At 52.3% G+C, this 17,594-nt stretch overlaps 1 protein-coding gene across 1 annotated transcript in view; it reads left to right on the top strand.

Annotated features, from left to right (window-relative positions):
- Positions 1 to 17,594, top strand: part of LOC129489778 (ephrin type-B receptor 4-like) — an 82,470-nt gene that overhangs the window by 57,785 nt on the left and 7,091 nt on the right. The window contains 11 exon segments of the mRNA XM_063646336.1: positions 939 to 1,041; positions 1,242 to 1,306; positions 1,747 to 1,827; positions 1,830 to 1,859; positions 1,960 to 2,207; positions 7,346 to 7,561; positions 8,355 to 8,504; positions 11,260 to 11,455; positions 12,132 to 12,379; positions 12,473 to 12,637; positions 13,261 to 13,385. Coding sequence (XP_063502406.1) covers positions 939 to 1,041; positions 1,242 to 1,306; positions 1,747 to 1,827; positions 1,830 to 1,859; positions 1,960 to 2,207; positions 7,346 to 7,561; positions 8,355 to 8,504; positions 11,260 to 11,455; positions 12,132 to 12,379; positions 12,473 to 12,637; positions 13,261 to 13,385 — 1,627 coding nt within the window.

The following is a 17,594-nucleotide window of genomic DNA, read 5'->3' on the forward strand; positions in this document are numbered from 1 at the left end:
TATAGGCATGAGCTGCCGCACCCGGCCTTGGACCAGTGGCTTTCTAAACCTTGTAATTTTCTGTAATAGCTTTACTGAAATACAGTTCCCCTGCCATACAATTTGCCTGTTCGAAGTGTACAATCGATGACTTTTGATACATTCACAGAATTGTGCAGCCAGCACCACAAGTAATTTTGGGACATTTTCAGCACCCTCAAAAGAGACCCTATACAAGGCCGGGCGCGGTGGCTCACGCTTGTAATCCCAGCACTTTGGGAGGCCGAGGCGGGTGGATCACGAGGTCAGGAGATCGAGACCACGGTGAAACCCCGTCTCTACTAAAAAATACAAAAAAAAAAATTAGCCGGGCATGGTGGCGGGTGCCTGTAGTCCCAGCTACTCGGAGAGGCTGAGGCAGGAGAATGGCGTGAACCCGGGAGGCGGAGCTTGCAGTGAGCCGAGATTGCGCCACTGCACTCCAGCCTGGGCGACAGAGCGAGACACCGTCTCAAAAAAAAAAAAAAAAATACATAAATTAGCCGAGCATGGTGGTACACACCTGTAATCCCAGCTACTCAGGAGGCTGAGGCAGGAGAATTGCAGAACCCGGGAGGCAGAGATTGCAGTGAGCCGAGATTGCGCCACCGCACTCCAGCCTGGGCGACAGAGTGAGACTGCGTCTCAAAAAAACAAACAAAAAAATACTTTGGCAGTAAAAAGATTGCGAAACTTCCTCCCTTGCCCTGAGGGACTTCAGAGGAGCCTGCTGGCCCCTGGCGGACAGTGTGAAACCCACTGTTTGTTCCCTGACCCTGCCTGCTTGTGTCCTCTCCCTCCACCTGTCCCCTGTACTGGGGACCTGTTCTCAAGAGATCACAGTTCATTGCTCAAAGCCGGGGCTGGGGCCTCCTGCAGGTCCATCATTTTCTCCTGATCAGCAGCCTTTTCCTCCGCAGAGAGCGAAGGCTGGTGGGAGCAGCTGGCCCTGATTGCGGGCACGGCAGTCGTGGGTGCGGTCCTGGTCCTGGTGGTCATTGTGGTCGCCGTTCTCTGCCTCAGGTAAGGGCTCTGACACCCGGAGGCCCCTGGAAGCCCTGAGTTGATGGCCAACTGCCTGGGTGCTACAGGGCAAGCCTTTCTGGGTGCCCCCAGCCTCTTTTTACTTGAAATTTCCTCCAATCCCTGCTCCTCCTTTTGCTGTGTGCTTCATAAAGATGTGTGACTCAGTTTACCTTTTGCTCCTTTCCCATTGGCTACAGGAAGCAGAGCAACGGGAGAGAAACAGAATATTCAGACAAACATGGACAGTATCTCATCGGGCACGGTGGGTTGCCCTAATTTGATGGAAATAGGGGCTTGGGGCCGGGTGCGGTGGCTCCTATCTATAATCCCAGCACTTTGGGAGGCAGAGGTGGGCAGATCACTTGAGGTCAGGAGTTTGAGACCAGCCTGGCCAACGTGTTGAAACTCCATCTCTATAAAAAATACAACAGTTAGCCAGGCATGGTGGTGGACACCTGTAATCCCAGCTACTCAGGCGGCTGAGGCAGGAGAATCACTTTAACCCGGGAGGCGGAGATTTCAGTGAGCCAAGATCGCATTACTGCACTCCAGACCTGGGTGACAGAGCGAGACTCCATCTCAGGAAAAAAAAAAAAAACAAAAACCACGGAGATAGGGGCTTGGGGCCAAGAGCTATGAGCCGAGCCTCCGAGTCCAGTGGGAGTTAATTCCTGGCTGACAGGACCCTGCCTGATTTTTCAGATACTAAGGTCTACATCGACCCCTTCACTTATGAAGACCCTAATGAGGCTGTGAGAGAATTTGCAAAAGAGATCAATGTCTCCTCGTCAAGACTGAAGGGGAGATTGGTGCAGGTGAGAGCGGAAGGCTTCCCAGGCACCTGGGAACAAAGCGGGGGTGGGCAGGGCCACACCGGGGTGGGAGAGCTGATGACCTCCGCATCCTTATTTGAAGGTGAGTTTGGCGAGGTGTGCCGGGGGCGGCTCAAGGCCTCGGGGAAGAAGGAGAGCTGTGTGGCAATCAAGACCCTGAAGGGTGGCTACATGGAGCCGTAGCGGCGCGAGTTCCTGAGCGAGGCCTCCATCGTGGGCCAGTTCGAACACCCCAATATCATCTGCCTGGAGGGCGTGGTCACCAACAGCATGCCCGTCATGATTCTCACAGAGTTCATGGAGAACGGCGCCCTGGACTCCTTCCTGCGGGTGAGCACCCTCCCTGGCTTCTGCGGCCACCCGGAGTTCCCACTTACACCCAGAGGCCACTTGGGTTAAGAAGCCAGGACAGACAGTGGGTCCCAGGTCACCTCCTCCAGCCTTTTCCTCTTGGGCTAAGCCCTGGTCCTCTGCCTTTTTTTTTTTTTTTTAAGACAGAGCCTCGTTCTGTCGCCCAGGCTGGAGTGCGGTGGCGCGATCTTGGCTCATTGCCGTCTCCACCTCCAGGGTCCAAGCGATTCTCCTGCCTCAGTCTCCCAAGTAACTGGTACTATAGGCGTGCACCACCATGCCGACTAATTTTTGTATTTATAGTAGACACAGGATTTCACCATGTAGGCCAGGCTGGTATCAAACTCCTGACCTCAAGTGATCTCAGCCTCCCATAGTGCTAGTATTACAGGTGTGGGGCACCACGCCCGGCCAGCCCTCTGCCTTTAATTTTCCCTCTGGGAAAGGCTGGGCTCCTGGGACCTTCTTTTCCCACTGCCCCATACAGCTGAAGGTTGTCATTCCTTCTTTTTTTTAATTTTAATTTAATTTAATTTTTTTTTTTTTTCGAGATGGGGTTTCACTCTTGTTGCCCAGGCTGGAGTGCAATGGCACGATCTCGGCTCACTGCAACCTCCGCCTCCCAGGTTCAAGTGATTCTCCTGCCTCAGCCTCCCCAGTAGCTGGGATTATAGGCATGTGCCACCACACCTGGCTAATTTTGTATTTTTAGTAGAGACGGGGTTTTTCTATGTTTGTCAGGCTGGTCTCGAACTCCCGACCTCGGATGATCCACCCGCCTCGGCCTCCCAAAGTGCTGGGATTACAGGCGTGAGCCACCACGCCCGGCCAATTTTTTTTTTTTTTTTTTTTTAAGACAGGGTCTCACTCTGTCGTCCAGGCTGGAGTGCAGTGGTGCATTCATAGCTCACTGCAGCGTTGACCTCCTGGACTCAAGTGGTCCTCCCGCCTCAGTCTCCTGAGTAGCTAGAACTACACTCATGTACCACCATGCTCAGCAAACTTTAAAATTTTTTTGTAGAGACAGGATCTCGATAGGTTGCCCAGGCTGGTCTGAAACTCCTGGCCTCAAGCGAGCCTCCCCCCTCAGCCTCCCACAGCACTGGGATTACAGGCATGAGCCACTGTGCCTGGCTTGTCATTCCTTCTTTTGACAAATATTTACTGAGTGCTTTCTATGCACCGGTCATCCTCCCAGTTCCCGGGAATAAAGCTACGCACACGGCAAACTGGATTTCTGCTCCTGGGGAGCAGACGGTCTAATGGGGCAGGGGGACTGAAAATTAGCAAGTAAATAGATGGGCTTTTTTAAAAAGTACACAAATCATTTCAAATGTGAAAAAAAGCAAACGGGGTCCTTCATGCAACTGGCTAGAGAGGAAAGGGAACTGCTTACTTGATTTGGTCACTTTACCAGATTTTACTGACTTTTTTTTTTTTTTAACTTTATTAGGCTTTTTTTTTTTTTTTTCTTGAGACGGAGTCTCCGTCTGTCACCCAGACTGGAGTGCAATGGTGCGTTCTTGGCTCACCGCAACATCCACCTCCTGGGTTCAAGTGATTCTCCTGCCTCAGCCTCCCAAGTAGCTTGGAATTACAGGCATGCACCACCATACCCGGTTGATGTTCGTATTTTTAGTAGAGATGGGGTTTCATCATGTTGCCCAGGGTGGTCTTGAACTCCTGGGCTCAAGTGATCCACCTATCTCGGCCCCTCAAAGTGCTGGGATTACAGACATGAGCCACCATGCCTGGCCTAGGCATCTTTTTAAAAAAATCAAAACATTTTCCTATGTAGCAAAATAACATTGCATTGAACAGAATTATAGCGATTCCCTAGCGTCATTGAATACCCAGTTGATTTTCACATTTCTCTAGTTGTTCCAAAAATGTCCTTCACTGCTGCTTTATTCCAACCAGGATCCAGTTCAGGACCGGGCTTTGTGCCTGGTTATTATATATTTTTTATTTGTTTATTTATTTTAGAAACAAAGTCTCGCCCTGTCGCCCAGTTTAGAGTGCAGTGATGCAATCACAGCTCACTGCAGCGTCCAAACTCCTTAGCTCAGGTGATCCTCCTGCCTCAGCCTCCTGGGTAGCTGGAACTACAGGTGCATGGCTAATTTTTAAATTTTTTGTGGAGATGGGGTCTCGCCATGTTGCCCAGGCTGGTCTCAAGCTCCTGGACTCAAGCGATCCTCCCTCCTTAACCTCCCAAAGTGCTGCGATTACAGGCATGAGCCACCACGCCTGCTGATTATTATATTTTCGAGCCTTTCTAAGTCTTGAGCAGTTCCTTATGATGACACTGACACACTGAAGGGTTGGGTCCCTTGTCCACCGAATGTCTTGTTTTCTAGATTTATGAAATTCTTCTTGTGGGATCATTTAGCTTGTCTCTCTGTATTTCCTGTAAGAGAAGCTCTTATCTGATGTGGGGTTTTTTTGGTTTTGTTTGTTTGTTTTTTGAGATGGAGTCCTGCTGTCGCCCATGCTGGAGTGCAATGGCATGATCTCGGCTCACTGCAACCTCCGCCTCCTGGGTTCTAGAGATTCTTCTGCCTCAGCCTCCTGACTAGCTGGGACTACAGGCGAGTGCCACCATGCCCAGCTAATTTTTTGTATTTTTAGTAGAGACAGGGTTTCACCATATTGGCCAGGATGGTCTTGAACTTCTGACCTCGTGATCTGCCGACCACCTCGGCCTCCCAAAGTGCTGGGATTACAGGCATGAGCCACCATGCCTGGCTAATTTTTGTATTTTTAGTAGAGACAGGGCTTCGCCATGTTGGCCAGGCTGATCTGAAACCCCTGACCTCAAGCCATTCACCCTCCTTGGCCTCCCAAAGTGCTGGGATTAAACGTGTGAACCACCGTGCCTGGTCGAAGAGACAGAAAGGGTCTTAAAGGCGCAGTGGCACACACCTGTAATCCCAGCACTTGGGGAAGCCGAGGCTGGTGGATCACTCGAGGCCAGGAATTAGAGATCACCCTGGGCAACATGGTGAAACCCCGTCTCTACAAAAAAATACAAAAATGTGCAGAGCCTGATGGCGCGTATCTGTAGTCCCAGCTACTTGGGAGGCTGAGGCGGGAGGATCACTCGAGCCTGGGAGATCGAGGCTGTAGTGAGTCGTCATTGCACTACTGCATTCCAGCCTGGGCGATCCCATCTCTTAAAAAGAGAGAGAGATGGGAAGGCCAGCACAGGTGAACCTGGTGAACAGAGGAGAGATGGTAGACTCTGCATTGGGCAGTGTGACGGGAACCCGCTGGAGGGCTTTGGCAGGAGAGTAGTTTAAGAGGATCCCGGCTGGGCACGGTGGCTCACACCTGTAATCCCAGCACTTTGGGAGGCTGAGGCAGGTGGATCACTTGAGGTCAGGAGTTCAAGACCAGCCTGGCCAACATGGTGAAACCCTGTCTCTACTAAAAATACAAAAATTAGCCAGGCATGGTGGTGCACCCCTGTAATCCCAGCTACTCAGGAGACTAAGACAGGAGAATTCCTTCAACTCAGGAGGCGGAGGTTGCAGTGAGCCCAGATAACACCACTTTACTCCAGCCTGGGCAGTAGAGCGAGACTCCATCTCAAAATAAATAAATAAATAAAAAGACCTCTTTGCTGGGTGCTGGGGAGCAAGAGCAGGAGCTGGGAGAGGCCTGCAGCAGAAGCCTGTTGCCAGCATCCAGGCCGTGGGGTGAAGGGAAGGGTTTGGATTTGGGACATGTCTTGGAAGCATCACCACCAGAACTTGCTGATGGATTGGAACTGGCTGATGAGGGAGAAAAGGGGGTCACAGGAAACTCTGAGGTCTATTCCCTGACCATCTGGCAAGTGGTAGTGTTGCCACGAACTGAGCGGGGAGTAGGGCAGGTGCAGATCTGGAGGATGGATTCAAAATTCAGTTTTTGGACTCTATGTCCCTGGTTCTGTAGGGCTGCAGATGGTCTCCCAAATCTTAGCTGAACTCAGAAGATAGGATTTGTTTACTGTCTGTGACTTGTTGGTTTCCCTGGTGAGAGCGAACTCTTCAAAGGTCAAGGTTGGGCTTCAGACCTTGGTTTTTGCACTGATCGTTGGTCATACTGCAGTTCTTCACTGTTCTCTTGCAAATCCACACACAGGTAGTCCAAGAGGGCTGAGCAGTTTTGTGGTTGGATCAGCACCAGTGTATCTCCACCTGTAGACAGGTCGCTCAGGTGACTCATGCCTGTAATCCCAGCACCTTGGGAGGCCAAGGTGGGAAGATCGCTTGAGGCCAGGAGTTGGAGACAAGCCTGGGAAACACAGACCCCATCTCTACCAAAAAAACCCTTTGTTTTAATTAGCCAGGTGCAGTGGTGTGCACCTGTAGTCCCAGCTACTAAGGAGGCTGAGGCAGAAGGATCGTTTGAGCCTAGGAGTTTAAGGCTGCGGTGAACCATGATCGTGCCACTGCACTCCAACCTGGGGGAAAGAAAGAGACCTTGTCTCTAAAAAACTAAAAACAGAAAAGCATTTGTTGAGTATTTCCTGGGTATAAAGCAGTGTACCAGGTTAAATGGAAGGGAAAGTTGAAATAATTTTTCAAATTATAATCTGATTGGGAGAGACCGAATGCTTACCATTGAAACAGGAACCATTGTAAGCAATGTGTTGTGATACTGTAGCAAGAGCTGAGAAAACTTGGGAAAAGAGAAAGGAGGAAGGCTCACCTGAGGGAGTTGGGGGGCTTGCCCTACAGGTGAGTTGCGAGGTGGGTCTGGAAGCGACAGATACAGTTTAGGAAGTGGACGGGAGGCTGGGTGCAGTGACTCAACACCTGTAATCCCAGTGCTTTGGGAGACCCAGGCAGAAGGATCGCTTCAGGCCAGGAGTGGGCAACATAATGGGAACCTATCTCTACTAAAAATTAAAAAATTATCCAGGCATAGTGGCACATGCCTATTGTTCCAGCTACTCGGGAGGCTCGCCTGAGCCCTGGAGGTTGAGGCTGCAGTGAGCTATGATGGCACCACTACACTACAGCCTGGGCGACAGAACAAGACCCTGTCTCTAAAAAAAAAGATGTGGATGGGAGGGGGAATGGTGGGTGGGCTGTCCTCACCAAGCCCCCACCCCATCTGCTCTCCAGCTAAATGACGGACAGTTCAGGGTCATCCAGCTCGTGGGCATGCTGGGGGGCATCGCCTCGGGCATGCAGTACCTTGCCGAGATGAACTACGGCCACCGAGACCTGGCTGCTCGCAACATCCTAGTCAACAGCAACCTCGTCTGCAAAGTGTCTGACTTTGGCCTTTCCCGTTTCCTGGAGGAGAACTCTTCCGATCCCACCTACACGAGCTCCCTGGTAATGCTGGGGACCAGGGGTGTGAGCTTCTTAGGGCTGGGTCGGGAGGGCAGGTTGGAAAGGCGGGAGGCTGAGGGTTTGGCAGCCCTGCTCCAGGGAGAGGATACAGGAGCAGGCTGTGGGTGGGGGGACAGTCAGCTCCAGGAAGCTGACTTCCAGATGTCTAGGAAAGTAACAGTTGGATAACCTGGGCAACATAGCAAGACCCCATCTCTACAAAAAAATTAAAAAATTAGCCAGGCACAGTGGCATGCATGTAGTCCCAGCTACTTGGGAGGTTGAGGCAGGAGGATTGCTTAAGCCCAGGAGTTGGAGGCTGCAGTGAGCTATGAATATGCCACTGTACTGCGGCCTGGGCGACAGAGCAAGACCCTGTCTCAAAAGAAAGAACAGTGGCCAGGTGTGGTGGCTCACGCCTGTAAATCCAGCACTTTGGGAGGCTGAGGCAGGAGGATCGTCTGAGGTCAGGAGTTCAAGACCAGCCTGGCCAACATGGGAAACCCTGTCGCTACTAAAAATACAAAATTAGCTGAGGGTGGTGGTACACGCCTGTAATCCGAGCTACTCGGGAGGCTGAGGTGGGAGAACCAGTTGAACCTGGGAGGCGGAGTTTCAGTGAGCCAAGATCACGCCACTGCACTCCAACCTGGGCAAACAGAGTTGGCGAGTAGGATGCTTGGGGCCTGAGCTAGGGGAAAAAAGCAGAGGCAGGTGGGGGACTGGGGGGCAGTGTGCTGGATCTGGTGAGTCCTTCAGTGAGTCCCCCAGCTCACCTTTTCTCCTCCTCCTGCAGGGAGGAAAGATTCCCATCCGATGGACCGCCCCGGAGGCCATTGCCTTCCGGAAGTTCACTTCCGCCAGTGATGCCTGGAGTTATGGGATTGTAATGTGGGAGGTGATGTCATTTGGGGAGAGGCCATACTGGGACATGAGCAATCAGGACGTAAGTGTCCCGTGGTCATACCAGGCTTTCCTCGGGTGTTCTCTCACCTGGGATTTGGGGTGAAGGGTGGGCTCCCAGAGAGTCATCACTGCTGGGTTCTTGAGACCATGGAGATGACAAAAAGGAGAATTGATCTTTATATCAAAGAGTTGAGATACAGGGCCAGGCCTGGTGGCTCACGCCTGTAATCCCAGCACTGTGGGAGGTTGAGGAGGGAGGATCACTTGAACTCAGGATCTCAAGACCAGCCTGGGCAACATAGCCGGATCCTACCTCTACAAAAAAATTTTTTTTGTTGTTGTTGTTTGTTTGTTTGTTTTTATTTTTTGCATACAAAAACAATAAACATTTTCTAAAAATACATACAAACAAAAAAGATGCGTATCAAACATATTAGGAAGGTTGCACATGGGAAGTCGGGGAATAGAAATGGGGGGTGGGAGTTAAAATAAATGAGAGAGGGACTTTATATGGATCAGTGATAATAACTCAATCCTCTATTTGACAAAGAAGAGGGAGAAGGAAGACGAAGAAAAAGAAAGTGGGATAAAGGATCAGAAAGGGAGGAAAATAGAAAAAATTAGAGTATGACTCCAGGGTAGACCTGTTTTGTTGTCACTGAGTTGGTTGGTTGGTTTGTCTGTTGTATTCTTCATGTTTCGCCAAGTTGGCCAGACTGGTCTTGAACTCCTAGCCCGAAGTGATCAACCCGCCTCGCCCCCCAGAGTGCCGGGACCACAGGCGTGAGCCACCACGTCCAGCCCCCACATTGCTTCTGGCCTCCGTGGTAGACCTCCCAGACGGAGCGGCCAGGCAGAGGAGCTCCTCACTTCTACCCAGACACGGGGCGGCCGGGCAGAGGAGCTCCTCACTTCCCAGACGGGGCGGCCAGGCAGAGACACTCCTCACTTCTTCCCAGACGATAGGTGGCCGGGCAGAGGCGCTCCTCACTTCCCAGACGATGGGTGGCCGGGCAGAGGCGCTCCTCACCTCCCAGACGATGGATGGCCGGGCAGAGGCACTCCTCACTTCCCAGATGGGGCAGCCGGGCAGAGGCACTCCTCACTTCCCAGACGATGGGTGGCGGGGCAGAGGTGCTCCTCACCTCCCAGACGATGGGTGGCCGGGCAGAGGCGCTCCTCACCTCCCAGACGATGGGTGGCCGGGCAGAGGCGCTCCTCACTTCTTCCCGGACGGGGCGGCCGGGCAGAGGCGCTCCTCACTTCTTCCCGGACGGGGCGGCCGGGCAGAGGCGCTCCTCACTTCTTCCCGGACGGGGCGGCCGGGCAGAGGCGCTCCTCACTTCTTCCCGGACGGGGCGGCCGGGCAGAGGCGCTCCTCACTTCTTCCCGGACGGGGCGGCCGGGCAGAGGCGCTCCTCACTTCTTCCCGGACGGGGCGCCCGGGCAGAGGCGCTCCTCACTTCTTCCCAGACAGGCGGCCGGGCAGAGGCACTCCTCACCTCCCAGACGATGGGTGGCCGGGCAGAGGCGCTGCTCACTTCCCAGACGATGGGTGGCCGGGCAGAGGCACTCCTCACTTCCCAGACGGGGCGGCCGGGCAGAGGCGCTCCTCACTTCCCAGACGGGGCGGCTGGGCAGAGGTGCTCCTCACTTCCCAGACGGTGGGTGGCCGGGCAGAGGCGCTCCTCACTTCCCAGACGATGGGTGGCCGGGCAGAGGCGCTCCTCACCTCCCAGATGGGGCGGCCGGGCAGAGGCGCTCCTCGCTTCTTCCCGGATGGGGCGGCCGGGCAGAGGCGCTCCTCACTTCTTCCCGGACGGGGCGCCCGGGCAGAGGCGCTCCTCATTTCTTCCCGGACGGGGCGGCCGGGCAGAGGCGCTCCTCACTTCCCAGACGGGGCAGCCGGGCAGAGGCGCTCCTCACTTCTTCCCGGACGGGGCGGCCGGGCAGAGGCGCTCCTCACTTCTTCCCGGACGGGGACAGGGTTCTTGAGACCATGGAGATGACAAAAAGGAGAATTGATCTTTATATCAAAGAGTTGAGATACAGGGCCAGGCCTGGTGGCTCACGCCTGTAATCCCAGCACTGTGGGAGGTTGAGGAGGGAGGATCACTTGAACTCAGGATCTCAAGACCAGCCTGGGCAACATAGCCGGATCCTACCTCTACAAAAAATTTTTAAAAAGAGTTGGGGACCGGGCGCTATGTCTCATGCCTGTAATCCTAGCACTTTGGGAGGCCGAGGTGGGCAGATCACCTGAGGTCAGGAGTTAAGACCAGCCTGGCCAACATGGTGAAACCCCATCCCTAAAAAAATACAAAAACTTAGCCGAGCGTGATGGCGGGTGCCTGTAATCCCAGCTACTCGGGAGGCTGAGACAGGATAATCGCTTGAACCCAGGAACAGAGGTTGCAGTGAGCTGAGATCACGCCATTGCATTCCAGCCTAGGCAACTGAGCGAGACTATCTTAATAAATAAATAAATAAATAAATACATACATACATACATACATACATACATAAAAGAGTTGGATACAGCATATTTGGGTCGCAGAAGGATACAGAGATGGAGGGCAGGGTTGGGAGGTAACATGTCTGTATCATAGCCAAGAGCTGCTGGGGCCTCCAGCCACAGAGAGCTTCAACTCCGGCTAGGAGGATTCCTGGATCTGTTAGTTTTTGGGGGGCTGTGCCTCCTATCCTACCATCTTCCAAGTCACCATTTCCTGGGCCTGTTAGCATCTTTGCTTTTCCTAGACAGCCTCACCCAGAGCTTCTTCCCCTCTTTCCAGGTGATCAATGCCATTGAACAGGACTACCGGCTGCCCCCGCCCCCAGACTGTCCCACCTCCCTCCACCAGCTCATGCTGGTCTGTTGGCAGAAAGACCGGAATGCCTGGCCCCGCTTCCCCCAGGTGGTCAGCGCCCTGGACAAGATGATCCGGAACCCCGCCAGCCTCAAAATCGTGCCACTGCCCGCCAGCCTGGGTAACAGAACAAGACCCTGTCTCTGAAAAAAAATTTTTTTTAATTAGTTGAATAGGGTACTTCATGCCTCCAGAGGTAGGAGGATGGCTTGAGCCCAGGAGTTTGAGGCTGCAGTGAGCTATGACCATGCCACTGCATTCCAGCCTGGGTGACAAAGAGAGACCATGTCTCAAACAAGAAAAAAAAAATACTTCCTCCAAAGAATCATGTCCCCCTCCACCCATAAACCTCATGCCTCCTAGCCCTGGCTTCGGGGTTTTGTTTTGTTTTTTGTTTTGTTTTTTTTTTGTTTTTTTTGATGCAGTGTCTCTGTTGCCCAGGCTGGAGTGCAGTGGCGCAATCTCGGCTCACTGCAACCTCCGTCTCCCTGGTTCAAGCGATTCTCCTGCCTCAGCCTTCCAAGTAGCTGAGATTACAGGCACATGTCACCACACCCTAATTTTTTTGTATTTTTTTTAGTAGAGACGGGGTTTTACCATGTCAGGCAGGCTGGTATCAAACCAGCCCACCTTGGCCTCCCAAAGTGCTGGGATTACAGGCATGAGCCCCTGCGCACAGCCGGACCTGGGTTCTTGACTCTTTTCTGGAAGGCAGGGAGAACCCAGGACTAGTTTCCCAGGGACCCTGTACCTGCCAGAGGAGTGTCATAGCCCAGCTGTTCTTTCTGTCCTCCTAGGTATGGGAGTGTGTCAGCTCTCAGGGGAGTCCCACTACGTGAGCTTTGATGGTAGTAACCATTCTACCCCAGACGCCTGCACTCATGTCCTGGTGAAAGTGTGCCACCCCGCCATGGCCTTGCCCTTCTTCAAGATCAGTGCCCAGCATGAGAAGGAGGAAGGTGGAACTGAGGCATTCCGCCTTCACGAGGTCTACATTGACATCTGCGATGCCCAGGTCACCCTGCAGAAGGGCCACCGTGTGCTGGTGAGCTGGGTGTGGTGACCGGGGCTGGGAGGGAGCGCTGGGGAGGGGACTCTGGTCCCTGCTCCTACTCACCGTCACTGTCCTCCTGTTTAGATCAACAGCAAACAGGTCATCCTCCCCGCGATCTCCCAGATCCCTGGGGTCAGTGTCAAATCCAGCAGCATCTACACTATTGTTAACATCAAGATCGGGGTGCAAGTCAAGTTTGACGGGAATCGTCTCTTAGAGATTGAAATCCCCACAACCTACTATGGAAAGGTGAGGAAAACATCTGGCTCTCCTCACTGGGGAGGCAGCCCCAGGAGATTGGTGGCTGGCAGGGATGGGGGGCAGTGTTCACATCGTGCCTGCCCAAAGAGGCCACTCCTCAGGATGGAGCAGGGCAGTGGAGGAGTGCGCCTTTCGGTGTAGGATGGACAAGAGTGTTTCCAGGAAAAACCATTCTGCCCGGGCGTGGTGGCTCACGCCTCTAATCTCAGCAATCTGGGGGGCCGAGGCAGGTGGGTCACTGAGGTCAGGAGGTCGAGACCAGCCTGGCCAACACGGTGAAACCCCGTCCCTTTTAAAAAAAAAAAAAAAATTAGCTGGGGGTAGTGGTGCACACCTGTAATCCCAGCTGCTTGGGAAGCTGAGGCAGGAGAGTCACTTGAACCCGGGAGGCGGATAGTGAAGTGAGCTGAGATCATGCCACTGCACTCCAGGCTGGGTGACGAGTGAAACTCAAAAGAAGGAAGGAAGGGAGGGAGGGAGGGAGGAAGGAAGGAAGGATGGGAGGGAGGGAGGGAAACCGCTCTCATGAAGGAAGGAAGGGAGGGAGGGAGGGAGGGAGAAAAACTGCTCTGGTGCTTCCCCAGCACCGAAAAACCACTCTCCCCTGCCAGGTCTGCGGCATGTGTGGGAACTTCAATGATGAGGAAGAGGATGAACTAATGATGCCCAGCGACAAACTAGCACATAGTGACAGTGAATTTGTGAACAGTTGGAAAGATAAGAGCATTGACCCAAGGTAGTGGTCCCTTAAGACCCTCTAGCTTTTCTTTCTCTTTCTTTCTTTTCTTTCTTTCCTTTGCTTTCTTTTCCTTCCTTCCTTCCTTCCTTCCTTCCTTCCTTCCTTCCTTCCTTCCTTTCTCTCTCTCTCTTTTTCTTTTCTTTTCTTTTCTTTTCTTTTCTTTTCTTTCTCTCCTTTCTTTCTTTTTTTTTTTCTGAGACAGAATCTTGCTCTGTCGCCCAGGCTGGAGTGCAGTGGTGTGATCTCAGCTCACTGCAACCTCCACCTCCTGGGCTTAAGTGATACTCCTCCGTCAGCCTCCCAAGTAGGTGGGATTACAGGCACCCGCCACCATGTCTGGCTACTTTTTGTAGTTTTTAGTAGAGACGGGGTTTCACCATATTGGCCAGGCTGGTCTTGAGCTCCTGACCTCAGGCGATGTGGCCACCTTGGCCTCCTGAAGTGCTGGGTAATCATGAGCCACTGCGCCTGGCCCCTCTAGCTTTCCTTTTTTTCTTTTTCTTTTTGAGGTGGCGTTTTGCTCTGTCACCCAGGCTGGAGTGCAGTGGCGCAATCTTGGCTCACTGCAACCTCTGCTTCCGGGGTTCAAGCAATTCTTGTGCCTCCACCTCCCGAGTAGCTGGGATTACAGGTGCACGCCACCACGCCCCACCCCCAGCTAATTTGTGTATTTTAGGTAGAGACGGAGTTTCACCATGTTGGCCAGGCTGGCCTTGAACTCCTGACCTCAAGTGATGCGCCCCACTCAGCCTCCCAAAGTGCTAGGATTACAGGCATGAGCCACTGTGCCCGGCCACCCCTCCAGCTTTTCATAGGAACATGAGCTAGGGAGCCAGACTGTAGGGCACACCTGAGGCAGGAAGACCAGAATATTCCTTTTTTCTTCTTCTTCAATTTTTAAATTTTTTGTAGAGACAGGGTCTCGCCATGTTTGCCCAGGCTGGTCTCAAACTCCTGGGCTCAAATGATCCTCCCACCTTGGCCTCCCAACGTGCTGGGATTACAGGCCAGAATGTTGCTTTGTGTGTGTGATTTGAGGGCATTGACTTCTGGGCATTCTGGGGCGATGTGTGTAATTGATGCATCTCAAGGCTGCTAGAACCCACTTGAGGAAATGTGGAAGTCTTCCTTTCCTCGCTTAGAAACCTTGGAGGAGGACCAGGAGCACAGGCTCATGCCTGTAATTCCAGCACTTTGGGAGGCCAAGACTGGAGGATCACTTGAGGCCAGAAGTTTGAGACCAGCCTGGGCAACATAGCAAGACCTCATCTCTACAGAAAAAAAAAAAAAAAAAAAGAAAAGAAAGAAAGAAATATAACCAGGTGTGGTTAGTCCCAGCTACTCACAAGGCTGAGGTGGGGCGATCCCTTGGGCCTGGGAGATTGAAGTTGCAGTGAGCCTTGATCACGCCACTGCACTCCAGACTGGGCGACAAGAGTGAAACTCCATCTCCAAAAAAAAAAAAAGATAACCGGCCGGGCGCGGTGGCTCAAGCCTGTAATCCCAGCACTTTGGGAGGCCGAGGCGGGCGGATCACGAGGTCAGGAGATCGAGACCATCCTGGCTAACACGGTGAAACCCCGTCTCTACTAAAAATACAAAAAATTAGCTGGGCGCGGTGGCGGGCGCCTGTAGTCCCAGCTACTCGGGAGGCTGAGGCAGGAGAATGGCGTGAACCTGGGAGGCAGAGCTTGCAGTGAGCCGAGATCGCACCACTGCACTCCAGCCTGGGTGACAGAGCGAGACTCCGTCTCAAAAAAAAAAATAAAAATAAAAATAAAAGATAACCAACAACAACAAAAAAGATTTCCATCCTGGGCAACGTAGCAAGATCCCATCTCTAAAAAAATACAAATATTAGCTAGGCATGGTGGTGCCTGCTTGCAGGCTTGTAGTCCCAGTTACTTGGGAGTCTGAGGTGGGAGAATTGCTTGAGCCCAGGAGTCTGAGGCTACAGTGAGCTATGATTGCACCACTGCACTCCAGCCTGGGTGACACAGTGAGACCCTGTCTCAAACAAAAAAAAAAAAAAAAAAATTCCTGTTTATCCTTGACTTTAAGTGGTTTAATAATGATAGAACCCTATATAGACATATTAATTTATGCTGTTTGTTCTTGGAGTATGTTTTTGATTTGAGGACTTGTATGTCTCTTTAGTTCTTTTTTTCTTTCTTTTCTGTTTTTTTTTTTTTTTTTTGAGATGGAGTCTTGCTCTGTCACCCAGGCTGGCGTGCAGTAGCACGATATTGGCTCACTGCAACCTCTCCCTCCCGGGTTCAAGGGATTCTCTTGCCTTAGCCTCCTGAGTAGGTGGGACTACAGGTGCACGCCACCACGCCAGGCTAATTTTTGTATTTTTAGTAGAGACGAGGTTTCACCATATTGGCCAGGCTGGTCTGAAACTCCTGACCTCAGTTGATCCACTTGCTTCAGCCTCCCAAAGTGCTGGGTTTATAGGCATGAGCCAACATGCCCAGCCTAGTTTTTGAAAATTCTCATTGATTGTCCATCATATATTGCTTCTCTGTGATTTTCTGCTGTTTTTCTAAAACTTCCAGTAGCCCTGTGTTGCAATCCCTCCATCTTTCTCCCATTTCTCATAATTGCTCTTTTGTGAATTTCGTCTTTGGCTCCTAGTGCTCTTGTGTTGGTCTGGACCCTTCTAGTAACAGAACGGCCATCTGAATGGAGGTCCATGCAGGGTTTCTCTCTCTCTCTTTTTAGAGACAAGGACTTTTCTTTTTTTTCTTGCTTCATTGTGTATGCTGGAGTGCAGTGGTGCGATCCCGGCTCACTGCAACCTCTGCCTCCCAGGTTCAAGCAATTCTCCTGCCTCAGCCTCCCAAGTAGCTGGGATTACAGGTGCAAGCCACCACACCCGGCTAACTTTTGTATTTTTAGTAGAGATGGGGTTTCACAATGTTGGCCAGGCTGGTCTCGAACTTCTGACCTCAGGTAGTCTGCCTGCCTTAGCCTCCCAAAGTGCTGGGATTACAGGTGTGAGCCACTGCACCTGGCCTAGAGACAGGGTCTTGCTCTGTTGTCCAGGCTGGAGTGCAGTGGTGCAATCCTAGCTCACTGCAACCCCCAACTCCTGACTTCAAGAGATCATTCCTCCTCAGTCTTCAGAGTAGCTGGGACCACAGGTGCGTGCTACCATGCCTGACTAAGGTTTCTCTCAAAAGTGACATTGAGATCTGAAGGGTGGCAAAATGTCATTTAGGAACAGGGGAAGGTAGGGCTGGGGGAGTCCTCCAGGCAATAGAAACAGGATTTATGAAGATGAGATGGTGCCTCACATAAAGGGCTGGGATGGGTGCAGATTGGAAGCCACCAGAAGGCTCTAGCCCAAGAGAGGACTTGATACATTGGTAGATTCTTCTGGCTGCCTTGTGGAGTAGAGGACAGGAGAAGGTCAAGGGCAGGGGTGGGGAATCCAGCCTGGAAGTGAATGCAGCCTAGCTGAGAGAGCCGTGGTGGCCAGAACCAGTGAGGTAGCAGTGGGGATGGAGAGAAAGAGGAGGGATGCAGAGATGTTTAGGTCGTGAGCTGGCTGGTGATGGATAGCATGGGGCAGGCTGGTGGTGGTGAAGGGGTCCAGGGTCCAGCTGCCACTAGGAGGGTGGGGAGGTTTGGGTACAACCCCTTGTCTTTCTGATCCTTGTTCAGGTGAGATCCCCCTGCACAAATTTCACCTGCTTTTTTTTTTTTTTTCCTGAGCCATTTCAGACTGCCTCCTGGGAATGAGGTCTGTATAATTTTATTTATTTATTTATTTATTTAGACAGTCTTGCTCTGTTACCCAGGCTGGAGTGCAGTGGTGTGATCTTGGCTCACTGCAACCTCCACCTCCTGGGTTCAAGCGATCCTCCTGATTCAGCCTCCCAAGTAGCTGGGACTACAGGCATGCGCCACCACATCTGGTTAATTTTTGTATCTTTAGTAGAGACAGGGTTTCACCATGTTGGCCAGGCTGGTCTTGAACTCCTGGCCTCAAGTGATCCACCTGCCTCGGCCTCCAAAGTGCTGGGATTATAGGCGCGAGCCTCTGTCTACAGAATCTTGTAGCCTACAAAAATCTTCTGGCCTCTGTCTGCAGAATCTTGTCTCTACCCTGTGCTAGCCTCTCCTCTGACCCACTGGGTGTGTTAAGTCCGTTCTTCTGGGCTATTGCTCCAGCTCTGATGAACACTATGGTTCTACCTC

The sequence above is a fragment of the Symphalangus syndactylus genome, chromosome 9, assembly GCF_028878055.3.
Source record: "Symphalangus syndactylus isolate Jambi chromosome 9, NHGRI_mSymSyn1-v2.1_pri, whole genome shotgun sequence".
Classification (NCBI taxonomy): domain Eukaryota; kingdom Metazoa; phylum Chordata; class Mammalia; order Primates; family Hylobatidae; genus Symphalangus; species Symphalangus syndactylus.